The 27,354-nt window shown below is 51.4% G+C and overlaps 1 protein-coding gene across 1 annotated transcript in view; it reads left to right on the forward strand.

The window, feature by feature from the left end:
* Positions 1-27,354, forward strand: part of LOC135976157 (deleted in malignant brain tumors 1 protein-like) — a 90,106-nt gene that overhangs the window by 12,599 nt on the left and 50,153 nt on the right. Inside the window, 6 exon segments of the mRNA XM_065570734.1 lie at positions 6,269-6,352; positions 8,687-8,713; positions 10,347-10,676; positions 11,499-11,828; positions 18,045-18,374; positions 25,134-25,463. Of these exon segments, the coding sequence (XP_065426806.1) occupies positions 6,340-6,352; positions 8,687-8,713; positions 10,347-10,676; positions 11,499-11,828; positions 18,045-18,374; positions 25,134-25,463 (1,360 nt within the window). The 5' untranslated portion in view covers positions 6,269-6,339.

Genomic DNA, 27,354 nt, shown 5'->3' on the forward strand with positions numbered 1-27,354 from the left:
CCATGAAGGACCGAGGCCATAACAGGGACACACAGCAGTGCCGCGTGAAAATTAAGGAGCTACGGCAAGCCTACCACAAAGCCAGAGAAGCAAACGGAAGGTCCGGGGCAGAGCCGCAAACTTGCCGCTACTACGCGGAGCTGCATGCGATCCTAGGGGGTGCAGCCACCACTACCCCAACCGTGTGCTATGACTCTCTCACTGGAGAAACACACAGGGAAGACGGTTCAGGGAACGAGGAAGATGACGATGGAGGTACTGTAGGTAGCTCACAGCAGCAAGGAAGCGGAGAAACCGGTTTCCCCAACAGCCAGGATATGTTTGTGACCCTGGACCTGGAACCAGTAACCTCCGAACTCACCCAAGACCCTCAGGGCACACAGGAGACCTCTGGTGAGTGTAACTTTGTAAATATTTGTAAACATTACAAAAAAAAAGCAAGCAAGTCTGTTAACGTGTATGGGGATGGAGCGGAAATCCTCCAGGGACATCTCCAGAAAGCTCTCCTGGTTGAAATGGGGTGATTTTATTAAGGGGGACATTCAGAGGCGCCCGTTCCTGCTCTTCTGACCAGAAATGTTCCCCGCTGTTAACCACGCGGTGGGGGGGAGGGGTGAAGTGATCATCCCAGAGAATCGTGTGTGGGGGTGTGTGTGGGGGTGGTTTACTTGTGTTTGTGCCGCATGTTAACCGGGAAACCGCAGCCCCCTCCTTTTACATTGAAACCCCATTTTAAATGGACAACCCAATTCATCCTTGATATGGGAAATGCGCTGCTGTTTGCAACCTTTCCCGCATGTTAAGAAGGTTAAAAAAGCCAAAACACTGTGGCCTACGATGGCTGCCTGCAAGCCGAAATATGCGACCTTGTAATGAAAGAGTGTACCCATTGTTCCCTAAAATGTGTCTTTTTTAACCACCTCTCCCTTCTCCTCCACCAGCTGCAAATGTTTCTCCTTCGCAGAGGCTCGTGAACATTAGAAAGAGAAAACGTAAGACGAGGGACGAGATGTTCACGGAGCTGCAGATGTCCGCCCAGGCTGATAGAGCACAGCAGAATGCGTGGAGGCAGTCAATGTCGGAGATGAGAAAAGCCCAATATGAACGAGAGGAGAGGTGGCGGGCTGAATCGCGGGAAGAACAGAGCAAGTGGCGGGCTGAAGACGATAGGTGGCGTCAGCTTGCAGACAGACGGCAAGAGGCAATGCTCCGTCTGCTGGAGCATCAAAGTGATATGCTCGAGCGTATGGTTGAGTTGCAGGAAAGGCAGCAGGAGCAGAGACCGCCGCTACAGCCCCTGTGTAACCAACAGCCCTCCTCCCCAAGTTCCATAGCCTCCTCACCAAGACGCCCAAGAACACGTTGGGGGGGCCTCCGTCCACCCAGTCACTCCACCCCAGATGATCGCCAAAGCATCAGAAGGCTGGCCTTCAATAAGAGTTAAAGTTTTAAAATGCAGTGTGTCCTTTTCCATCCCTCCTCCCCCACCCATCCCAGGCTACCTTGGCAATTATCCCCCTACCTCTGTAAGGAACTAATAAAGAATGCATGAATGTGAAAAAACAATGACTTTATTGCCTCTGCAAGCGGGAGGGGAGGGGAGAGTGGGGTGGGGTGGTTGGTTTACAGGGAAGTAGAGTGAACCGGGTGGGGGGGGGGTTGGAGGGTTCATCAAGGAGAAACAAACAGAAGTTTCACACAGTAGCCTGGCCAGTCACAAAACTCGTTTTCAAAGCTTCTCTGATGCGCACCGCGCCCTGCTGTGCTCCTCTAACCGCCCTGGTGTCTGGCTGCGCGTAATCAGCGGCCAGGCGAGTTGCCTCAACCTCCCACCCCGCCATAAAGGTCTCCCCCTTACTCTCACAGATATTGTGAAGCGCACAGCAAGCAGCAATAACAATGGGGATATTCTTTTCGCTGAGGTCTGAGCGAGTCAGTAAGCTGCGCCAGCGCGCTTTTAAACGTCCAAATGCACATTCCACCACCATTCAGCACTTGCTCAGCCTGTAGTTGAACAGGTCCTGACGCCTGTCCAGGCTGCCTGTGTACGGCTTCATGAGCCATGGCATTAAGGGGTAGGCTGGGTCCCCAAGGATCACGATAGGCATTTCAACATCCCCAATGGTCACTTTCTGGTCCGGGAAGAAAGTCCCTTCCTCCAGCTTTCGAAACAGTTCCTGAAGACGCGAGCATCATGTACCTTTCCTGGCCATCCCACGTTGATGTTGGTGAAACGTCCCTTGTGATCCACCAGGGCTTGCAGCAGCATTGAAAAGTACCCCTTGCGGTTTACGTAGTCGGTGGCTTGGTGCTCCGGTGACAAGATAGGGATATGGGTTCCGTCTATGGCCCCGCCACAGTTTGGGAATCCCATTTCAGCAAAACCATCCACTATTGACTGCACGTTGCCCAGAGTCACTACCCTTGCTATCACCAGGTCTTTCATTGCCCTGGCAAATTGGATCACAGCAGCCCCCACCGTAGATTTGCCCACTCCAAATTGATTCCCGACTGACCGGTAGCTGTCTGGCGTTGCAAGCTTCCACAGGGCTATCGCCACTCGCTTCTCAACTGTGAGGGCTGCTCTCATCTTGGTATCCTGGCGTTTCAGGGCAGGGGAAAGCAAGTCACAAAGTTCCATGAAAGTGGCCTTACGCATGCGAAAGTTTCGCAGCCACTGGGAATCGTCCCATACCTGCAGCACGATGCGATCCCACCAGTCTGTGCTTGTTTCCCGGGCCCAGAATCGGCGTTCCACGGTATCAACCTGCCCCAGTGACACCATGATTTCCACATTGCTGGGGCCTGTGCCTTGTGAGAGGTCTATGTCCATGTCAATTTCCTCATCACTCTCGTCGCCGCGCTGCAATCGCCTCCTCGCCTGGTCCGGGTTTCGCCTTGGCATGTTCTGGCTCTGCATATACTCCAGGACAATGCGCGTGGTGTTCATAGTGCTCATAATTGCCGCGGTGATCTGAGCGGGCTCCATGATCCCAGTGCTAGCTATGGCGCCTGGTCAGAAAAAAGGCGCGAAAGTAGTATCTGATGGACCAGGAGAAGGAGGGCGGGAGGGAGGGAGGGAGGGAGGGAGGGCCGAGTGACGACATGGCGTAGAGGTACAGGAACAGGGAGAAACACAAACAACTGTCACACAGAATGGTCCCCCCAAAGATTAAACTGGAAACCCTGGGCTTAGGAGGCCATTGATTTCACGGAGGAAGGGGAAGCAAATGAACACAGAACAAATCTATTTTTTACATCTTAAGGTGGCAGCCGACGCTGCAGCATGAGTGACAGCCATACCAGTATGATGACGATGGGTACCAATCATAATATACCATCATCTGCCAAAAGGCAAGGGGCTGCTGCTGTGTAGCAATGCAGCCCCACGTCTGCCAGCCCCACGTCCGCCAGCACCCAGCATCGCCCTCGGCCTCTTCTGGGTGCTTAGCAGACAATATTGGGCAATTGGCAGAAAATAGTATATTATGACTGGTAACCGTCATCATCAAAACAGTAGCATGTCTGCCCAGGTGGCCATGATTGACAGCCATACCAGTATGACGATGACGGGTACCAGTCATAATATACCATCGCCTGGAAGGGGCTGGTGCAATGCAGCCCTACGGCTACCAGCCCCACGGCTATCACTCATGCTACACCGTCTACCGCCAAAAGGCAGTTAGCAGCTGCTGCTGTGTAGCAATGCAGTCCCACGTCTGCCGGCACCCAGAGGACATATGGTGACGGTGAGCTCAGCTGAGCTGAGCGGGCTCCATGCTTGCCGTGGTATGTTGTCTGCACAGGTAACCCAGGTAACCCAGGTAAAAAGGCGCGAATCTATTGTCTGCCGTTGCTGTGACGAGGGGGGAGGGGCCTGACGACATGTACCCAGAACCGCCCGCGACACTGTTTTGCATCATCCGGGCATTGGGATCTCAACCCAGAATTCAAAGAAAAGGCGCGAACCGCTTCTCGGCTCGAGCTGTGGCGCAAACGTAGTATCTGACGGCCTAGGGGAAGGAGGGAGGGGGGCCGAGTGACGACATGGCGTACAGGCACAGGGAATTAAAATAAAGAACGGTGGCTGTGCATCACGGAGAGACACAAACAACTGTCACAGACTGGTCCCCCCCAAAGATTAAACTGAAAACCCTGGGTTTAGCAGGCCGTTGATTTGACGGAGGGAGGGGGAAGCAAATGAATACAGAGCAAATCTATTTTTTTACATCTTAAGACGACGGTGCAGCGTGACTGATAGCCCTCGGCATCTTTCTGGGTGCTTGGCAGCAAATACGGGGCGGTGTATGACGATGGTCTTCAGGCCTATTGTACGAGCTGCTGCTCAGGGAAGACTCTGCTAACGTGCGATGACCCGACTTGTAATAGGCCGGCTAACAGTCATAATACACCATTTACTGCCAAAAGGCAAGCCCCACGGCTGCCAGCACCCAGATCGCTGATGAAGGCTACCAGTCTACTGCACCGTCTACCGCCAAAAGGCAGTTAGCAGCTGCTGCTGTGTAGCAATGCAGTCCCACGTCTGCCGGCACCAAGAGGACATATGGTGACGGTGAGCTCAGCTGTGCTGAGCGGGCTCCATGTTGTCTGCACAGGTAACCCAGGTAACCCAGGTAAAAAGGCGCGAATCTATTGTCTGCCGTTACTGTGACGGGGGAGGGAGGGGCCTGACAACATGTACCCAGAACCGCCCGCGACACTGTTTTGCATCATCCGGGCATTGGGATCTCAACCCAGAATTCCAAGGGGCAGCGGAGACTGCGGGAACTGTGGGATAGCTGTGGGATAGCTACCCATAGTGCAATGCTCCGGAAGTCGACGCTAGCCTTGTACTGTGGACGCGGTCTGCCGACTAGAGCACCTAGAGCATTTTATTGTGTGGACATACACAATCGGCTGTATACAACCGATTTCAATAAAGCCGGCTTCTATAAATTCGAACTAATTTCGTAGTGTAGACATACCCTGAGTCTTCTAGTAGTTTGTTTGCTGACCAGATGTATTCATTATTTCCAGATTCTTTGTGCTGCTACTTATGGGTAGTTTCCTCCTTCCCCCATCAGCTAGGTAATTTGCATTTACACAGAGGCTTTCTTGGCTTGCCTCTGGATCCAAAGCTATCAGCAGCTCAGAGGCTGTCTTGAAAGGGACACATTCCACTTCCACCAGATGTCTCATTATTTTTCACTTTCATCTCCTGCTCCAAAATGCACAGAGATCTGAAAAAGAAAGAACAATCTACTATGGCTCCTTTTGGAGCCCTAATAAGACTTTAATTAAGTACCATGTTTTGTTTGCATTTCTTTTACCCCTTTTCCAATATACACTGCCCATGTCCTGGGAAATAGTTTAACCTCCATAACATTATATTAGCCATATTAATTCTACACAAGGTGTAACTGCCTCCCTGTGCCCACAGAGTTTTCATGCACCCCCAAAGGGACAGTTTGATTCCCCCAGAGCCACCCCAAGGCTCAGTGTTCCCATCATTGCTCCCCTTTTCCTTTTCTTTTTCCTTTGCACACACACAAAACTATCTTTTGCCTAACATCTCTTGCACTGTGATTATTGCACTGTAAACTGTACCCCGATTACACTTTCATTTTGTACAACCAGAGACAGCCAGGGGCAGTCAAGTTAAGTTTTAATAGAAACCCCTGACATTCCTTTAGTGATTTTGATCACATTACCCAATAGTCAAATAATTTTGATTAGATTATTCCTTCTCCTGCTGCCTGCAGCAGTCCCTTATAGACCATTTCTGTGGGAAAAGGGCCCATTTTCCCTCAGAATAGCTGTAAAGGCTTCTGGGGACAGAAGCATAGTGGTGGGAGTAGCCACTCTTCCTGACTCCCTGGTATAATTTAATTACCAAGCTTCCATCCAATGTGACTGCACAGAGTTGCACGTACAGTTCCATCTAGCCCAGTATCCTGTCTTCTAACAGTGGCCAATGCCAATTGGTTCAGGGGGAATGAACAGAACAGGGCAATCATGAAGTGATCCATCCCCTGTCGTCCACTCCCAGCTTCTGGCAAAAAGAGGATAGGGACACTCAGAGCATGGTGTTGCATCCTTTCCCATCCTGGCTAATAGCCATTGATGGACCTCCATGAATTTCTCTAGTTCTTTTTTGAACCCTGGTATAGTTTTAGCCTTCACAACATCCCCTGGCAAAGAGTTCCATAGGCAGACTTTGTGTTATATCATCAAATCCTCCAGTGAGTTCTTCCATTTTTCTCATTAGGCCCATTCCGGCTGCCATATTGTGGCTGAGAAGGTTGTTGGTCTGTGGTTCTTTGAACACATGCACTCTGAATGCAAAGCTTTGGTAAGTTGTTTCTGTGGTGAACTGGCCCATGAAGTTCAGAATATCTCCAGGGCTAGTCACAGCAGTGTCAGGTGACTTCAGCTCTGGAAAGGATTGAAGGGGATTGTAAGTCCCTTCTGAGATGCCTGAGACATCAGCTCCTGAGTCAATTTTATAGTCAATTGTCTTGCCATGAACATTCAGTTTCACTCTCCAGCCAGGCTCTATGTCATCACAAGTGATGGATCCCAGAAACAACGGCTCTTGGTTGTCTGTAATCTGAGTCAGCTCCCAAACTATTTTGGTGTTGCAAACAGCTGCAAAATGTCCATATTTAATGGAAATATTACACCATGTGCTGCTGGCTGGACGTGCATCATCTCTTGGGCTAGGACTTTTTCCTTGTGCATGTAGGCTGGGATTTGTCCCTCTTAGTCTGGATGTTCTCTCTCCTGGCACCAGGGGTATTATGATAATAAGCTTTAGCACTCAAGTATCTGTTTAAACCTTCTAAGACTACAGCTACACTAGAGAGTTTACAGCAGCAGAGCTGCAGCGATGCAGTGGTGCTGCTGTAAGCTCTCTAATGTAACCACTCTGAGCTGACGGGAGAGCTCTCCAGTTGGCTTAACTACTCCAGCCCCGTGAGCGGCAGTAGCTATGTCGGTGGGAGAGCTTCTTCCGCCCACATAGCGCTGTCCACACTGGTGCTTAGGTCAGTGTAACTTACATCGCTTAGGGGGTGGCTCTTTCAGCGCCCAGCCGGGGGTGCAGGGTCTGGAGGCTGCCCAGCAAACCGTGAAGCCGGTAGCGCTTGGGCTTCGGGCAGCTCCTCTGCCTCCGGACCCTGCGCCCCTGGCCGGGCACTTCCCCTCCCGGGCTCCGGCGGCGCAGGGTCCGGAGGCACGGGGGCTGCCAGAAGCCGGTAGCGCTCGGGCAGCCCGGCTCTTAAACAGAGCCGAAGAGGAGCAGAGCCTCCAGCTCCCGTGGCTCTGCGTAACTGACACTGTGTCAGTTACACAGAGCTGAAGAGGAGCAGAGCTGCTGCGGCTGGAGGCTCTGTGTAACTGACACAGTGTAAGTTACATAGAGCCTCCAGCCGCCGCGGTAGCCGGTAGCACTCGGGCAGCTCGGCTCTTAAACAGAGCCGAAGAGTCGGGGAGGAGCAGAGCCGCCATTTTCCCGGACATGTTCGGCTTTTTGGCAATTCCCCCCAGACGGGGGTTTGACTGCCGAAAAGCCGGACATGTCCGGGAAAAAGAGGACGTATGGTAACCCTAATGTAAAATCTTGTGAAATCTTGTTTCCAGTGTGTCCATGGTGAAGTTTGTGAAAGCTGAAGTTCTCTGGGGCACTGAAGAGTGGCACAGTGATGAGATCCTGCAACCTTTGTAGCTTTGTTCCTTCTATTTCTGTTCGTAGTTTACTCCAGACACCGTCGTGTTCTTCTGTACCAGACATGGACTGGTCACAGAGCTTGTTTTTACACACCACAATGGCTGAGGTTAGCTTTAAAAAAGATATTTTACACACATCACCACCTAGTGGCTGAGCAGTATAATACAGTTTAGCACTCTATACAGCATGTGGGCCTGTCACACTCCAGGTTGGGGGGAAGCCAGGCCAGAGGGGAAGCCAGGCCTGAGGGGAGCAGGGTGTGGGGGTCTTGAAACATTTCTGAACTTGAAACATTACAGTGACACAGTGGCAGCTCTGCAGCTATAGCACTTCTGTGTAGATGCGACCGATGCCGACAGGAGGGGCTCTCCCATTGGTGAAAGCAATCCACCTCCCTGAGGGACAGTAGATAGATAGAAATATAACATGCAGCTGAGTCTTTTCTCTCAGTTAAGGTGACCAGACCTCCGATAAAATTGGGACTGTCTCAATATTCAGCTAGGAGTCTGGTGGCACCTTAAAGACTAACAGATTTATTTGGGCATAAGCTTTCGTGGGTAAAAATCTTGCTTCTTCAGATGCAAGTACGGTTTTACACCAGACTCCTTGTTGTTTTTCTAGATACAGACTAACACGGCTACCCCCTGATACTTGATACCGATATTCAGCTGTTTGTCCCGCGTCCCGATGGATGTATGGTCGGGATGCTATTTCTCCCAATAGTTTGGCTTGGTCATTTTTTGGGTGTTTTTGCGTCGCCGGCATTCTGGGTTTTTTTGCTTGGGTAGTTGTCCTGATATTTTGTTCTTGGCATCTGGTCACCCTACTCTCAATGCATCAACAGATGGCAGGGGAGAGCTCACTCAGGCCACCGCTTACATCAGCCAGTGTTTGGAGATCCCCAAGGTGACCAGCCATGGAGACAGAGACTTACCTCATCTCTTTGCTTTCTTTCAGCTTCCATGACAGGACTCCCCATGGCAGGTAAATACAAACATAGGCAGAGGGTGTGGGGTATGTCCATATGTGTGGCGTGCATGCTGCAGTGTGCAGCTATCTCATAAATTGGGGCAAGGAAGGGTAGAGTTAAAGTTATTTAATCTTGTCATTCAAAGGTAGGACTGGAGACTTGGGTTCAAATCCTGCCTCCTCCAGACTCACCCCATCACTTCCTCAGTTTTCCCACCAGTTTAAATTGATGGAGATATCCTATCTCCTAGAACTGGAAGGGACCTTGACAGGTCATCGAGTCCAGCCCCCTACCTTCACTAGCAGGACCAAGTATTGATTTTGCCCCGGATCCCTAAGTGGCCCCCTCAAGGATTGAACTCACAACGCTGGGTTTAGCAAGCCAATGCTCAAACCACTGAGCTATCTCTCCCCATCCCTCCACCAGTGAATTGTTAACAAGGTGGGTTGTGTGGCAGAGTGAGCAGAGTGCAGGGCATCCTGGCTGTTGGGTACCTGTGGAAATGCCCCAGCCATCCAGCCTCTCAAGGGCTCACCCTTGCCCAGTAAGGCCGATTGAAATTTGGGCTCTGGCAGTGGCTGGCTGAGCCGCGTCAGTCTGGGGTGACTCCAGATTTACCCTGGGGTATGATCTGCCCCAACAGACATTTTTGCCTTTAGTTATTGTTAGAGCTGGTTTAGCTCAGCCCTGGCTGTGCCTGGTGAGTGCTGCCCCCCCCCCCACCCCAAAGGGCAAATAGCGGTTCTGTGTACATACACTGGGGCACCATGACACCAGCTGGGGCCTGTGAGAGGTGAGGGTGGGGTACCAGGAGCTGGGCTGCCGAGGTGCCGTCGCCACAGGAGGGTGTTCAGTTCAGCAAAGGACCGGCCCTGTCTGTCTGGATGCTGTGGAATATGGAGGAGCTGAATCAGCCCCAGTCAGGGCCAGTGGAGGCTTTGGGGGAGCAGAACTAAAGCCCCGCGAGGCTGCTGCTGTTGGCTCCAGTCAGGCAGGGGCGTTGGGGCACAGACGGGGAAGGAGCCCAGGCAGGGGTAAAGGGCAGTTCAGTCTCCTGACGAGTTTTGTCCTTTGCCCCTTGGCTGGGAGCCGCTCAGACTGAGGGCTGGGCTGGGCTGCACACACCTGTCCTGTCATGGAGGGGAATTAACCCCAGCAGCTCATTTCACATTTTGGGCATCAGAGAGCTGCAATGGCTGCGACTTCCACTCACTACCAGCTTCGACCCCGGGCCCCAGATGTGAAAGCCCAGTGCCTGTGCCCCCCCCCCCACGCCAGCCACTGCCCCTGCCTGAGCTGGGGCCAAACTGACACCGGTGCCCTCCGGGGGAAAAGCCCCGGGTCTCCTTCCCCCAACATACTGTGTCAGCTCATCCCTCTCGCACTATACTGGAGCCAGAGTCCCCTGGGGGAAAAACCCTGTGTCCCATTCTCCATCCCATGAGTCAGCCATTCCCCCCTGCCTGGGGATGGCTCAGAGCTGGTGACCTCCAGAGGGGCCCCCCAGTGTCCCATTCTCAGTCCCCTAAGCCAGCCAGTCTGCCAAACTGGGACTGAATGGGAGACAGAGTAAACTATAGGGAAAAAGCCCCATATTCCTTTCCTTTAGCCCATCCCTGAGTGTTTATCCCCTTGGGGTATTTGCAGACTCAGGCATCCCAGAACTAACTCAGCTCCGACTGGTGAACGGCCCGAGTCGCTGCGCTGGGAGGGTCGAGGTGCTTCACAACCAGCAGTGGGGAACTGTGTGTGATGACAACTGGGATTTAACTGAGGCCAGAGTCGTGTGCAGGCAGCTGGGCTGTGGGACGGCGTTATCAGCCCCACGCGGGTCTCGGTTTGGACAGGGAACTGACCGTATCTGGCTGGATGAGGTAAACTGCACAGGGACAGAAGCCGCCCTCTCCAAATGCAGGGCTAGGTCTTGGGGAGAGAATAACTGTAACCACATGGAAGATGCTGGTGTTGAGTGCTCAGGTAACCCTCATCTCTCATGTCATGGTGGATTAGGAAGTGGATTAGGTGCAGGGAGTGGATTAGGAAGCTTTCAGCCCAGCCCCTGGTTCACTGTCTGAGTTCCTGTGCCCCAGCGCTGCACTATTGGCCTGTACTGAAGGGAGCAGGTTAGGAACACAGTAGGAGGTGCTCTCCTCTAGCAGTCTGGGCTGACCCCAGTCCTCCTGCTGGCTGACAAAAGGTCTGTGCTGCAGGGTATGGGTCTCAGCCAAGAGTTCTCTCGTCTCACATTCAGTGATGATTTCAATCCCCCAGAGCAGAGCTCGGGAGCACACGCTGCAGAGGGTGGTGTGTGGGGCACAGTGAGAAGCCCTCTCCCCACTCTGATCGTTCTCATCCCCAGCCCTCCCTGGCACAATGGGGCGCTGGGGAAGCAAGGATCCCAGCTCTGGGACTTGGTGTCAAACAGAGCTTTCAGTCACTCCTGGGGACTAGAAACCCGGGGTCACTTTGACAAGGGTTGGGCTCCTAACTCAGCCATGCTGGACAATTTGCACCACCGACAATTAGTCCTGAACCTGTAACATCCCTCACAGCTCTGACTGGACACAACATTTTCCGCAACTTCCTATCTGTACAGTCATCATATTTCTGTGCCCTGACTCTCAGCTGCCCTGTGCCACCCCAGAAGTGGCAGCATGTCAGTGGTGGGGACTGAGCCCTTGACATGCAGTGGCTCTGTGAGGAGGCCAGTCACACCCATCAGTGGTAGGAGATACATTCATCAGCATTATTTGTGATCAGATGCACAGGAATCTCCTTGAGTGTTTATTGCATTTGCAGACTCGGTCATTCCAGACCCAGGTCCTCTCCAACTGGTGAACGGCCCCAATCGCTGCGCTGGGACAGTTGAGGTGCTTCATAACCATCAGTGGGGAACCGTGTGTGATGACAGCTGGGACATAACTGATGCTGGAGTCGTGTGCAGGCAGCTGGGCTGTGGGACGGCGTTATCAGCCCCAGGCTGGGCTCGATTTGGACAAGGATCTGGCCCAATTTGGCTGGATAACGTTCACTGCACAGGGACAGAAGCTGCCCTCTCCGAATGCAGGGCTAAGCCTTGGGGAGACCATAACTGTGACCACGGAGAAGATGCCGGTATTGTGTGCTCAGGTAACCCTCCTTCGTCATGCCCTTGTGAGTGCTGTGAGAAGCAGTTTGGGGACTCACTGGGGTGCTCTCCCCTCACAGTGAGTTCTGACCCTGATGCAAAATACTGTGCTGGGGATCAGCAGAGCCTGCTCTCCCTGCAGACTGCTGCATTACCACAAAGCCCTAGGTCGTGTCTAAGGGCCTTGCTGCAGGGAGCAGTTTGGGGACCACAGGAGGGGGCTGCCCTGTCTCAGAGTCAGTGCTGACCCCAATGCCCCACCATGCTGCAGGCTGAGGTGTGTACCTCACTGTGAGAACCCCTCTCCCACCTCTGCTCACTCTGATCCCCGTACCCAACTACAGCACTATGGGCACTCAGTGACCATTGAGTTCTAGTCAGACTCACTTGGTGAGTTAAAATCTGTAGAGGAGCGGACTCACCCCTGAGGAACCTCCTGCTGGTCACTTCTGGGAATTAGCTCTTCCAGCGTCCTGGAGTGCCCCCTGCAGGCCAGTGATCCGCCTGTCCTCTGGCTCCGTGTCCCTCCCGGACCCCGGTGCCCTTTTATCTGGGGTGCTGCCCCCTGGCAGTATACCCCACAGTACTAGGGTCTCCCCTCCCTGGGGAACCCCCACCCACTATCCCTACCTCACCTCAGAATAAGGCCACTGCCAGTCACCAACTAGCCCCCGCTCACTGGGGCAGACTGCAGTATAGGCCACTCATCACAGGTAAGGTTGGGTTTGGACCTGCTGCCTTGGCCTACCTATGGGCTGCCCTCTGCAGCCTACCCCTTGGCCTCCTACTAGGCCACTGCCTGGGCCTATCCAGGCTGGAGCTCCCCAGCTCCTCAGCATGTCCCCAGCCCTGCTCCACTCAGGTACTCTGTCTCTAGCTCACTGCAGCCAGTCCCTTCTCCCCCTGAAGGCAGAGAGAGACTGCTGAAGGCCTGGCTCCCAGCCTTTTTATACAGGCCAGCTGTGGTCTGATCGGGGCATGGCCCAGCTGTGGCTACTTCCCCAATCAGCCCAGCTTTTAGAGCTGCAGCCCTCTTCCAGGGTTGTTTTAAGCCCTTCCAGGCAGGAACGGGGAAACCACCCCGCTACAGAATCATAGAATCATAGAATATCAGAGTTGGAAGGGACCTCAGGAGGTCATCTAGTCCTACCCTCTGCTCAAAGCAGGACCAACACCAACTAAATCATCCCAGCCAGGACTTTGTCAAGCCTGACCTTAAAAACCTCTAAGGAAGGAGATTCCACCACCTTCCTAGGTAACCCATTCCAGTGCTTCACCACCCTCCTAGTGAAAAAGTTTTTCCTAATATCCAACCTAAACCTCCCCCACTGCAACTTGAGACCATTACTGCTTGTTCTCTCATCTGGTACCATTCAGAACAGTCTAGATCCATCCTCTTTGGAACCCCCTTTCAGGTAGTTGAAAGCAGCTATCAAATTCCCCCTTGTTCTTCTCTTCTGCAGACTAAACAATCCCAGTTCCCTCAACCTCTCCTCATAAATCATGTGCTCCAGCCCCTGAATCATTTTGTTGTCCTCTGCTGGAGTGTTTCCAATTTTCCCACATCCTTTTTGTAGTGTGGGGCCCAAAACTGGACACAGTACTCCAGATGAGGCCTCACCAATGTTGAATAGGGGGGAATGATCACATCCCTTGATCTGCTGGCTATGCCCCTGCTTATACCAAAATGCCGTTATCCTTCTTGGCAACAAGGGCACACTGTTGACTCATATCCAGCTTCTCATCCACTGTAACCCCTAGGTCCTTTTTTGTAGAACTGCTGCCTAGCCACTTGGTCCCTAGTATGTAGCAGTGCATGGGATTCTTCCGTCCTAAGTGCAGGACTCTGCACTTGTCCTTTTTGAACCTCATCAGATTTCTTTTGGACCAATCCTCCAATTTGTCTAGATACCTTGGTATCCTATCCTTGCCCTCCAGCTTATCTACAACTCTTCCCAGTTTAGTGTCATCTGCAAACTTGTTGAGTGCAATCCACGCCATCCTCCAGATCATTAATGAAGGTATTGAACAAAACCGGCCCCAGGACCGACCCTTGGGGCACTCTGCATGATACCGGCTGCCAACTAGACATGGAGCCATTGATCATTACCCGTTGAGCCTGACAATCTACCCAGTTTTCTATCCACTGTGACAGGGTCAGGCCAAATGGCTACAAGAAAGTGGTCAAAGGTAGATACATTAGTTCCAGGTTAAGCCGGTCCCTTTTCCCTGGGTAAGATAACCAGAAAACTCAGGAACCTTCTAGAACTAATTAAGGCAGGCAGGCTAATTAGGACACCTGTAGCCAATTGGGAAGCTGCTAGAATTAATTAAAGCTAATCAGGACACCTGGTTTAAAAAGGCTTTCACTCTAGTTAGTGAGGTGTGTGTAAGGAGCTGGGAGTGAGAGGACGTGCTGCTGAAGGTCTGAGGAGTACAAGTGTTAACAGACATTAGGAGGAAGGTCCTGTGGTGAGGACAAAGAAAGTGTTGGGAGGAGACCATGGGGAAGTAGCCCAGGGAATTGTAGCTGTCGCGCAGCTGTTCCAGAAGGCATTCTAGACAGCTGCAGTCCACAGGGCCCTGGGCTGTAACCCGGGGCCGAGGGGGGGCCCAGGTTCCTCCCAACTCCTGATCCAACACAGGAGGTTCCACCAGAGGGGAAGGTCTCTGGGCTGTTCCCTGACCCACATGGTAGAGAAGCAGAAACTGTGGGGATTGTTCTTACTCTTTTTTCCCCATGCTGGCCAGTGATGAGGTTATCTGAGTGAATGGCAGATTTGAGCCACAAAAGTGGCCAAACTGAGGGCTACTGTGAATCTCTGAGGCGAGCAAAATCGGCCAATAAGCGCAGGACCCACCAAGGTAGAGGAGGAACTTTGTCACACCACCTTATAGTCCATTCATCCAGCCCATACTTCTTTAACTTGCTGGCAAGAATACTGTGGGAGACCGTATCAAAAGCTTTGCTAAAGTCAAGGAATAACACGTCCACTGCTTTCCCCTCATCTTATTTTGATGAGATGAGAGGTTTGGTTGCTTAAGGGCATAGCTCTGAATGTGCTCTGCTTAGACATCTGCCATTTTTGTATGCAGTGTAGTTGCAGCCATATTGGTCCCAGGATACGAGAGAGACAAGGTGGGTGAGGAAATGTCTTTTATTGGACCAACTTCTCTTGGTGAGAGAGACAAGCTTTCCAACCACACCGAGCCCAGACCTGAAGAAGAGCTCTGTGTGAGCTCCAAAGCTTGTCAGTCTCACCAACTGAAGCTGGGCCAATGAAAGATATTCCCTCACCCACCTTGTTTCTCTAGATTTCTGTAAGGCATTCGACTTGGCACCGCACAAGAACGATGCAAAATCAATGTGTCACACATTAAACTGATTAAAAACTGGACAACTTACTGGTCTCAAAATGTAATTGGGAATGGAGAATCATCATCGGGAAATGTGTTTTGACTGGGGCCCTGCAGCATCATTGTTTGTCTTTACGCTATCTATCATTTTTATCAATGAATTGGAAGAAAACATAAAAACATCAGTCAGAAAGTTTGCAGATGACATAAATTGGGAGATTAGTAAATAGAGAACAGGACAGGTCAGTGACACAGAGTGATCTGAATCGCTAGGTAAGCTGGGTACAAGCAAACAAGATGCCTTTTAATATGACCAAATGTAAAATTATACATCTAGGAACACAGAACACAGGCCATACTTACAGGAATGGGGACTCTCTCCTGGGAAGCAGTGACTCTGAGAAAGATTTGGGGGTGGGAGGTGGATAATCAGATGAAAAGGAGCTCCCAGAGTGATACTGTGACCAGAAGGACTAATGCAATACTGGAATGCATACACAGGGGAATCTTGAGTAGCTGTAGAGAGGTATTTTACCTCTATAGTTTGCACTGGTGCGAATGCTGCTGGAATCCTGTGTCCAGTGTGACGGGATCCTCGGGGTGCAACCTGGGACTGTGGGACCGTTGTGTCCCCTTAACTCTCTCCAGCCTTGGCTGTCTCACACAATGCTTTGCTAGTGACAAGCAGCAAACCCCTCCAGGCACTGTGATCACTCAGCACAACCGCATGTGGAGCCCCCACACCCAGATAGATTGCATGAATGCTCCCAGAGCCACTCATGAATCACACTGAGAAAGGTACCAGCCTAATCCCCCCAGCTCCCAGCCTTGTACCTCAGGAATATACCATCTTGTACTGCTCAAGAAAAGAAGTGCAAATTTATTAATTGGTTCACCACTTCATCAATGGAAAGTGGATATACTCCAGCCTTTGTAAGTCTGAGCAGATTTACCAAACACTTCAGGCAAACTTAATGGTAACGATAAATACATCTCTACCCCGATATAACGTGACCCGATATAACAGAAATTCGGATATAACGCAGTAAAGCAGCATTTGGGGGGAGGGGGGGGGCTGCGCACTCCGGTGGATCAAAGCAAGTTCGAGATAACGCAGTTTCACCTATAACGCAGTAAGACTTTTTGGCTCCCAAGGACAGCATTATATCGGGGTAGAGGTGTAGTTAAACAAATTTATTGATTACAAAAGATAGATTTTAATTGATTATAAGTGATAAGCAAAAAATCAGACTTCGTTACCAAAATAAAATAAAATATAAGCACACAGTCTAAACTCTCAACCCTATTAGACTGAGCAATATCTAGGTTAAGTAGTTTTTCTCACCCCACTGGATATTGCAGTTCATTGTACGCAGATTTCACCCTTGAAACCTGGGCCAGTCTTCTCTGTTGGAGTCTTCAGTCTTCTGAGTGTCCTTGTTGCTTGCAACATAGGTAGGGGGCGGGGGGAGAAAAGGCCAAGCATGGGCTCCCTGTGTTCTGTTTTATACCCTTAGTTCTATGTGCTTGGAGAACACAAGTCCAGGCATGTCTGGTGGGCATTGCTGAGTCCCCAGGCAAGGTTGAGCAATTTCCCGGGTATGGTCTTATGCAGATGAGTCACTGAATTGTAACTCTGTTGCTGGATAATGGCTGTTGATGGTTGTTGGACATCCACCTGGGCGTTTGTTAGCTCTCTTGTCATCATCTCTGGAGAGCTAGTATCTGGGTGCTTCCCAAACCCACAGCATATTTTAGTGAAAACTATACAACTCATTTCTTATAATATTATATGCATTAATGATACACATATTTAGATAGAACAATGGCTTTCAGCAGATCATAACCTTTCCCATGATACCTCACATGGCCTACTTTATATGCAATATCACAATTTATATGTAAATGAGGAATATGGGGGTTACAGGGCGCTCCCACAAGGTATAGAATGTCACATCCAGTTCTGGTGCCCACAATTCAAGAACTATGCTGATATATTTAAGAAGGTTCAGAGAAGAGCCATGAGAATGATCAAAGGATTAGAAAACCTGCCTTGTGGTGATAGATGCAAGGAGCTCAATCTGTTTATTTTAACAAAGAGAAGGTGAAGGGGTCACTTGAGCACAGTCTATAATTACCATCATGGGGAACAGAAATGTGATAATAAAGGATTCTTCAATCTAACAAGCAAGTGATTAATAAGATCTGATGGTTCACAGTTGAAGAGAGACAAATTTAGATTACAGATAAAGTGCAAATTTGTATTGATGAGGATTATTAACTGTTGGAACAGTTTACCAAGGGCTGTGGGGGATCCTCCCTCACTGGCAATTTTTAAATGAGGATTCGATGTGTCTGAAAGATCTGCCCTAGGAATTACTCTGGGGCAGGTCTCTGGCCTGTGCTACACAGGAGGTCAGACTAGGTGGTCACAGTGGGCACCTTGGGATCAATGAATCCCGCTGATCAGATTCATTTCCAGATGGAGCGTGCAGCCATTCCCAAGGAGTAGGGACCCTGGGTCACTCTGTCAAGCATCAGGCTCCTAAACCCATTGCCCCGGCCAATTAGCATCTTAGCTGATGAGCCATGAACCTTTAACATTTGGCACCGTTGTGACTGGATGCAGAATTCTTTCCCATGTCCTGCCTAAATGACTGGGCCAGATTTCCCTCGCCTGTTTCTCAGCTGCACCCCTATGGAGGCTGCATATTACTGGTGGGAATTGAAACCCTGATAGGTGGTAGCTGTGTGTGGAGGCTGTTCAGACCTGCCAGTGAGAGGCTCTACATTCCCCATCATCATTAGTGATCAGATGCACAGTAACCTCCCTGAGTGATTATTCCCTTTGGGCTTTACAGATTCTGGCATTTCAGAAGTGCTTCAGCTCCGACTGGTGAAAGGCCCGAATCGCTGCGCTGGGAGAGTCGAGGTGCTTTACAACCAGAAGTGGGGAACCGTGTGTGATGACCGCTGGGACTTACAGGATGCTGGAGTCGTGTGCGGGCAGCTGGGCTGTGGGTTGGCGTTATCAGCCCCACGAGGGGCTCAATTTGGGCGAGGATCAGATCGTATCTGGCTGGCTGACGTTCACTGCTCAGGGACAGAAGTTGCCCTCTCCGAATGCAGGGCTCGGCTTTGGGGAGACAGTTACTGTAACCATGGACACGATGCTGGTGTTGTGTGCTCAGGTAACTCTCATGTACCACCCTGCGTGTTACTTGGAGAAAGGTGGGAAGCTCACTGCAGGCCATTGTCCCCTCACAGCCAGTGCTGACTAGGGTTACCATATTTCAACAATCAAAAAAGAGGACGGGGGGAGCCCCGCCCTTGCCCCACCCCCACCCTGCCCCATCCACTCCCTCCCACTTCCTGACTGCCCCCCTCAGAATCCCCAATCCCCCCGCTCCTTGTCCCCTGACTGCCCCCTCCTGGGACCTCTGCCCCTAACTGCCCCCCTAGGACCTTACCCCCTACCAGTCCCCTGACTGCCCCGACCCTTATCCATACCCCTGCCCCCAGACAGACCCCTGGGACTCCCACACTCATCCAACCACTCCCTGTCCCCTGACTGCCCCCCCGAGGACCCCCAACCCATCTACCCCCACTGCTCCCTGTCCCCTGACTGCTCCGACCACTCTCCACACCCCTGCCCTCTGACAGGCCCCCCCCAGAACCTCCAACCCATCCAACCTCCCCTACTCCCTGTCCCTTGACTGCCCCCTCCAGAACCCACCTGCCAGTTCTCCAACCCCCTGGCTCCCTTACCGTGCTGCTCCGCAGCACACTCCAGGGGGCATCTGGACATAGCCACAACTGGCTCAGAGGTCCTGGGGGTGGGGAGACTTCAGAAGACATTAATGGGGGGACCCCCCAAGGATCATCCCCAAAATCTATCCCCCAGTGCCCAGCACCAGGCTGGGCACGGCTACTGCTGCCAGGTGTCCTTTCCATCGGTCATGTACCTCGCAGTCACCCTCCCCCTACCCCCACTCTGTTCCAGCGAGGGCATGACCAGCGCCCCGTGAGGAAACGGACACCTGGGTTCCAGAAAGGAGCTAAACTCTCTGTTTTCTCTGCTGCGGGGCAGTTCTCTCCCCCCTGCAAAAGCAGGTTAGAACAGCCGTGCCCGGCTCTCCCCAGGTAGCGGCACGCTGGGCAGCAGGGGAGGGGGAGGAGGAGGAGGAGGGAGGAGCTCTAGAGCTGCCGGACGCCGCCTGGCCAGTGATTTTAAGCTGCAGTGGAGAGGATGAGAGGAGAGGAGGAGGGGGAAGCGGAGGAGAGGCTCTGGCTGCTGGAGCACCATGCGAGTGGCTCAATCCAGCCGGCTGCCCTATCACCCGCGCCGTGCTCTGAGGAGGGGGAGAATGCCGGGCATTTTAATATATTAACAAATTCCCCTCCGGACGCTATTGTTAACCTAAAAAGCCGGACATGTCCAGGAGAATCCGGACTAATGGTAACCCTAGTGCTGACCCCAGCATGGTGCTTGGGGCCTGTGCTTCAGGCAGCAATATGGTGGTTCCAGTACAGGACACTCTCCTCTCAGTCTGTGCTGACCCTAATTCTCCTGAGCGGTTCTATGGGCCTGTGTTGCAGGGAGCAGGGTGAGGGCTCAGTAGGGGGCGCTCTCCCCTTGAAGTCAGTGCTGGCACCAGTGCCCTAGTGCGGTGCCAAGGGGCTTGTGCTGAAGGTAGGGGGATGGGGTGTCAATATGCAGGGCCGGCTTTAGAAAGAGTGGGGCCCGATTCCTGGGGGTGGGGCTTGTGGAAAGCCCCACCCCCAGGAATTGAGCCACGCTCCTGCAGGGGTTGCCGGGCTTGGGTCCGGCCCGGAGCCACTCGGTGGCCGAAGCTGAGCCGAGCCACGGGGGCCGGCCTGGGGACAGGGCCAAGCTGCGCCACGGGGGCTTGGCTGGGTCGGGCCTGAGCTGCACTGCGCGGGCCGGGCCGTACCCGAGCCGCGGGGGCCAGGCCCGCGCTGAGCTGGACCCGAGCTGAGGGGGCCGGGCCGGACCCAAGCTGCGCCGCAGGGGCCAGGCCAGACCCGAGCTGCGTCGTGCCACGGGGGCCGGGCCGGACCCGAGCCACGGGGACCAGGCCAGACCTGAGCCAGACCCGAGCTGCGGGGGCCAGGCCGGGCCGGGCCGGACCCGAGCTGAGGGTGCCGGGCCGGACCCGAGCCATGCCGCGGGGGCCGGGCTGGAGCCGAGCTGGGCCGGAGCTGCTGGGGCCGGCACGCTCGGCTGGAACCAGGGCCGGAATGGGCCGTGCCTCCCTGGAGCCCTTCTCGTGCCCTCCGCCACCCCAGCTTATCTGGTGCTGCCTGCCTGCCCCTGCTTCTTTTCAGACTTCCCGTGAACCTCTGAATCACAGGAAGCAGGGGAGGGGGAGGAGCAGGGGGTGGAGCGTTCAGGGGAGGGGAGGAGGGGGAAGTGAGCTGGGGGCAGGGTGGAGAGCTGTGGTGCGGCGCCCTCTTAGCGCGGGGACCAATTCAGCCGAATCGGCCTAAAGCCGGCCCTGTCAGTACGGGGTGCTTTCCCCTTGCAGTTGTGCTGACACCAATGCCCCAGTGCGGTGCCATAGGCCCCTGGCATGAGAAAGCCTGGTCTGTGCCTACTGGGGTTCAGCTCCCCGACTCTCCTGGCCACAGGCCACACAGGCCGTGTCCTTGAGGCCTCATGGGTTGGCCTCTCTCCGGATTGTCAATAGGCACAGTCCACCCCCAGCCCTCCACCTGTCTCTCTGCATCACCCAGCCCCGCCCCACTGGGCACTCAAAGCAGTGACAGATCCGCTGCTCCCAAAGGAACAGGGCCCCGAGCTGACCAGCTCCACCTCCCATCACTGCCCGAATCAACACACAGCCTTAGATCCCTCCATAGTGACAAGAAGGACAAGTGATTTCACAGAGTGTAGATATTCAATGGGTAGCAAGGAGAAGGGTTGGAAAGAAATGGTTTCATGGCCAATAAAATCATACCACGTAGACTAGAGCCTAGACTCATTGAACGAGATACTTTTCTGTCTGGTAGAGCAACGCTCACCGCACAGTCCTTCCAGGGTTTTACTCCAGGCTTGACTGTGATCTCCTGTTCCTCAGACAAATGATGTCAACCACTTCCAGGGTGAAAGGGAGCTCTTGTCCCCTCTCCTCTTTCTTTGTAGGTACAGACCATTGTCTCTTCCCAGAGGAAGTCTCTCTTCAGAGACTTGTGCGAAGGTCCTTTGTCTTTGCAAATTCTCAGGCCCCCACTGGGCCCAGACAGTGAATATAGCCTGTCTCCATGGCTGTACTTTGTTCTATGTGTTTATTGGCTCAGCCGAAGGGATTGCCATGGTGCAGGTGACAAGCTTCACTTCAACACTTCTGGAATGTTGTATTCTACATTTTACATCTCTCTTCAACTATGTCCCATACAAATCTCTTGCCCACATTAAGTTGACCAGCGGGCTGCTGGCTTTTGGTAGAGACCTCACATGCCACCCACTAGCCACTCACCACTCTGCTGGCCCTCACCTTCTGCTGCTCCCTGCCTCTCTACTGTAACCTCTGTAGGTCGCTCTCCTGAGGCTCCAACCAGTTCTCAGTGACTGTCAGCTCTTAGTGGGGAAACCTCAGTGCTGAAGCAGGCTGGGCAGAAATACTGTCTCACAGCTCTAGTGATCACTTAAAAAAAGAGTCCTAATGGAGCGTTAATAACTCTATCTGAAGAATGCTGAGAGGCAGTGTGACGGGTTGGATCACAGAAACCCCCTTGGGAGCTGCCACCCGATGTGCAAAGACTACCCCTGCTTCTGTTTTCCCTGCCAACTCAGGACTCCAGCACCCTGTCTTGCTGAGCCAGACACTCCTGTTTGGCTCCACACACAGATCCAGGGTCTGAATCACTTGTTCCAAAGCTGCAAGTTTACCTGAAAACAGCTCGCAGTAGCGCGCTTGTCTTTAGCACTCAGATGCCCAACTCCCAATGGGGTCTAAACCCAGATAAATCCGTTTTACCCTGTATAAAGCTTATACAGGGCAAACTCATAAATTGTTCGCCCTCTATAACACTGATAGAGAGATATGCACAGTTGTTTGCTCCCCCAGGTATTAATACATACTCTGAGTGAATTTACTAAATAAAAAGTGATTTTATTAAATACAGACAGTAGGATTTAAGTGGTTCAAAGTAGTAACAGACAGAACAAAGTAAGTCACCAAGCAAAATAAAATAAAATGCGCAAAGCTATGCCTAATCAAACTAAATACAGATAATCTCACCCTCAGAGATGCTTCAGTAAGTTTTTCTCAGACTGGACATCTTCCAGGCCTGGGCACAATTCTTTCCCCTGGTACAGCTCTTGTTGCAGCTCAGGTGGTAGCTAGGGGATTCTTCATGATGGCTCCTCCCCCTCTCTGTTCTCTTCCCCCCTTTATATATCTTTTGCATAAGGCGGGAACTCTTTGTCTCTCTGGGTTTCCACCCCCCCCCCTCACTGGAAAAGCACCAGGTTAAAGATGGATTCCAGTTCAGGTGACATGATCACATGTCACTGCAAGACTTCATTACTCACTTGCCAGCACACACATATACAGGAAGACTCACAGGTAAATACAGCCATCTGCAGACAATGGGAGTCATCAAGATTCCAAACCATCATTAATGGTCCACACTTTACACAATTACAATAGGCCCTCAGAGTTACATTTCTAGTTTTAGATACAAGAGTGGTACATTTATACAAATCAGATGATCACACTCAGTAGATTATAAGCTTTGTAATGATACCTTACAAGAGACCTTTTGCATGAGGCATATCCCAGTTACTTACATTCACTTATTACCGTATTTTCTCTAAAACTATCTCAGTTACATTATATTGACTTATTATCAAGTTTTTATAAAACCATATAGACTGCACAACGTCACAGGCAGATTAAACCATGCTTAGATCTCTTACACGGAGCCCACACCCGTCAGCAGGAACAACCATCTCCACCTCCTCTCACTCTTGATATGTGTCTGGTGTCTGAGCCCCCTGGTTAGTGAGTTCAGCTCAGTTGCGGGTGACCTCCTCAGTCAGGGCAGGCTAAGCACAGTTCTGCTGCCTTTACTCAGACAATCAGGACAACAACATTTCACTACCCCTGCATTCAATACTGCAGTGATTTGTAACCCAGCACCAGCCAACACAGCTCTGTCTGCTGGATACCTGCTGGATACCTAGGCAGAGTGGGTGTGTTCTTGTAAATACAGTCTGGTCCTGAAGCCTTTTCCCCTCCCCAGCTCATCACTAGCTGTCAGGGGAGAGCTCATTCCCACCTTGTTTACATCCTCAAGATCCAGTCTTCCAACGGGGCTCTCCTCCACCACGTGCGTGACTATCTCTATTGCTGCCCCACAGGCACAGTGAGATCGGGCTTACCCAAATCTCTGCGTTGTATCAATTCCTCTGGCCAGGCCAGTCAGGGGCCTGTTAAGACTAGTCCAGGATCTTCATCTCAGGTTGCAAATAGGCAGATAGAAGTTAGGGCTTCTGCAATCCATCCGCATGCCAGTCTCTGTATCCCAGAGTTGCTGCCCCTGTGTGAGGACACAGCTGTCAGCCCAGCTCTGCCATCATTCATCTGAGACTGGTTCTGGGCTGGCAGCACTAGACACGAGTGCAGCAATGGCTGCCACAAAACGATGGTGCCAAGTCAGTCGTGACAAGTCTGGAGGAACCGCAGGGGCAGGTGTTTGCTTCAGGAGGGGGATGATCTGCTTGTAGGAAGTGTGCATTGCCTCTGCACTGATTGGAACCATTGTCAGCCTGGTGCGCAGCAGGTTCCTGCCAGGCGTCCCTGCACTCCAGGCAGTTCTAAGGGGGATGGACTCTGGGTGACATTTTAAGGAAACTATGGAGCCAACACATGTAATTTCGATGCTGATGTCAGGCTAAGGCAACAACTAATGACACGGGTGACTGTTCAGCTCCCAATCATCAAGATGTTTTTGCCAGTGTCTGCCCCGCAGCACTGCACAGTATAGCACTGGAGAGAATATCAGCTCCAGAAGTGAGGGTGTAAACCTGGTTCCCAGGAATTTTCCGCCAGCTTCTGCATCAAGGCAATGCAGGGGGTGATCTTTTTCATTTTGTTCTAATGGGAGCAGCAGGACAGACTGCAGTCCAGCCTGCCTAATTAAGTGACAGCCTAACTAGGTGAGAGCTGGCTGGTAGGGGGGCAGACAAACTTCAACATTGCCCAAGTGATTAGCCTGGTCAGTGGTGGGGAGACCTTGACAGGCAGTGGTTGTGTGCAGAGACTGGTCAGACCAGTCAGCAGGAGATGCTACATTCCCCAGAAACAGGAGAGATCAGATACACAGGAACCTCCAAAAAAAAGAACAGGAGGACTTGTGGCACCTTAGAGACTAACAAATTTATTAGAGCATAAGCTTTCGTGGACTATAGCCCACTTCTTCGGATGCATATAGAATGGAACATATATTGAGGAGATATATATACACACATACAGAGAGCATAAACAGGTGGGAGTTGTCTTACCACCTCTGAGAGGCCAATTAATTAAGAGAAAAAAACTTTTGAAGTGATAATCAAGCTAGCCCAGCACAGACAGACAGTTAGATAACTGTCTGTCTGTGCTGGGCTAGCTTGATTATCACTTCAAAAGTTTTTTTTTTTTTTTTTTCTCTTAATTAATTGGCCTCTCAGAGGTGGTAAGACAACTCCCACCTGTTTATGCTCTCTGTATGTGTGTATATATATCTCCTCAATATATGTTCCATTCTATATGCATCCGAAGAAGTGGGCTATAGTCCACGAAAGCTTATGCTCTAATAAATTTGTTAGTCTCTAAGGTGCCACAAGTCCTCCTGTTCTTCTTTTTGCGGATACAGACTAACACGGCTGCTACTCTGAAACAGGAACCTCCCTCAGTATTTATTGCCTTTGGTGTTTGCAGCTTCCATAATCTCAGAAGTGGCTCCAGTCCGATTGGTGAACGGTTCGAGTCGCTGCACTGGGAGAGTTGAAGTCTTTCATTACAGGAATTGGGGAACCGTGTGTGATGACAGCTGGGACTTACAGGATGCCGGAGTCCTGTGCAGGCAGCTGGGCTGTGGGACGGCGTTATCAGCCCCAGGAGGGGCTCACTTTGGGCCAGGATCTGACCATATCTGGCTGGCTGACGTCAACTGCACAGGGACAGAAGTTACCCTCACCCAATGCAGGGCTCGGCCTGTGGGAGAGAATAACTGTACCCATGGAGAAGATGCTGGAGTTGAGTGCTCAGGTAACCTTCATCCATCACATCACTGTCAGTGCTGCAGAGATCGGGCTGGGAACCTTTCAGCACAGACCCAGCTCTCCTGTCTGAGTCAGCGCTGACCCCAGTGCCCCGGAATGGTTCTAAGGGCCGGTACTGCAGGGAGCCGGTTCGGGGTCACAGTAACTCGCTCTTCCCATGGTGTCAGTGCTGACCCCATTTTCCCCCACACGGTTCTACAGGCCTGTGCTGCAGGGAGCAGGATGGGGGCTCAGTAGGGGGTGTGCTCCCCTCGAAGTCAGTGCTGTCCCCAGTGCCCAAGCACAGCACTTAGGCCTGCACTGCAGGGAACAGTACGTGCACCTCTGTGAGGGACCCTCCCCATCGCTGATCGTTCTGATTCCCCTGCCCCGCTACAGCAAAATGGGGTGCTGGGTAACTGTAGATTCCATTTGTGGGATTTGGGGTTGAACGGATCTTGCAGCCACTCAGGGATCCCTTTATGAAGAGTGGGTTCCTATCACTGTCACTCCGGGTGATTTACATCTCAGCTAATTACCCCTGAACCTGTAACATCCCCGACAGCTGTGACTGGAGACAGGGTTCTTCCTCACTCCCTCTCCTACACAGCCCATGAGTTTCTGTGCTCTGTCTGTCATCTACCCTGTTCCACCCCACAGGTGGCTGCATGGTACTGGTGGGGAGTAGGGTTGTCAAGTTATTAAAAAAATAATTTTGATTAATTGTGAGATTAAAGATTAATCATGATTAATCGTGCAATTAATTGCTCCACTACACAATAAGAGAAAACCCTTTATTTCAAATTTTTTGGATGTTTTCTACATTTTCTACTTTGATTTCAATTACAACTCAGAATTCAAAGTGTACAGTGCTCACTTTATATTTAAGTACAAATATTTGTAAAAAAGAAACAAAAGAAATAGTATTTTCAATTCACCTCCTATAAGTAGTGCCAGCTCTTTATCAGAGAAATTGAACTTACAATCATAGAATTATTTACAAATAATAACTGCAATCAAAAATAAAACAATGTAAAATTTTAGATCCTACAAGTCCATTCAGTCCTACATCTCATTCAGCCAATCGCTCAGACAATTCTTGTTATAATGTTATCTGAAAGTGAGAACAGGCATTCACATGGCACGGTTGTAACTGGTGTTGCAAAATATTTACGTGCCAGATCCGCTAAAAAATTCATGTTTCAGAGTAGCAGCCGTGTTAGTCTGTATCCGCAAAAAGAACAAGAGTACTTGTGGCACCTTAGAGACTAACAAATTTATGCATATGCATCCGAAGAAGTGGGCTGCAGTCCATGAAAGCTTATGCTCTAATAAATTTGTTAGTCTCTAAGGTGCCACAAGTATTCTTGTTCTTTTTCTAAAAAATTCATATGTCTGTAAGCAGAGTCAGGATGAGCTCTACCCTGACATCTGGTGGTGAATTATGGCGAGTGTGGAAAAGAACTCCAGGGGCTGATCTTGTTTGCATAGGCACACCCACTCGCCTGGCATGAAACAACAGCAACTCAAAGTAGTTACTTTGGCTGGTGTGGGATCCCCAGTTTCTCTGTTATTGGGGCAGGAAGAATAAAGTTTTGTTACCCTGATTCTGTGAATCAAGGCCAGTGGAACTGTTGTATGACAGAAGGACTGAGGGAGTCCTTCACCATTACCTAAGTAGCACTTGCTTGACAAGGGGCATGGGTTACAAAACCCAGTGAATGGAGAGAAAATGGGGACAGGTATTTGTACCTGATGGGATGGGCCCCTCTCTGAGGGATTGAAACACCAATTGCACTATCCCCTCTCTCCAGTGTTGAATATCAGAGCTAAATTTGATTCCATTAGGAGTCTAGTTACAGACTGCTGAGCTGAATTCACTTTGGGCCAATGGTGCA

The sequence above is a fragment of the Chrysemys picta genome, chromosome 17 (assembly GCF_011386835.1).
Source record: "Chrysemys picta bellii isolate R12L10 chromosome 17, ASM1138683v2, whole genome shotgun sequence".
Classification (NCBI taxonomy): domain Eukaryota; kingdom Metazoa; phylum Chordata; order Testudines; family Emydidae; genus Chrysemys; species Chrysemys picta.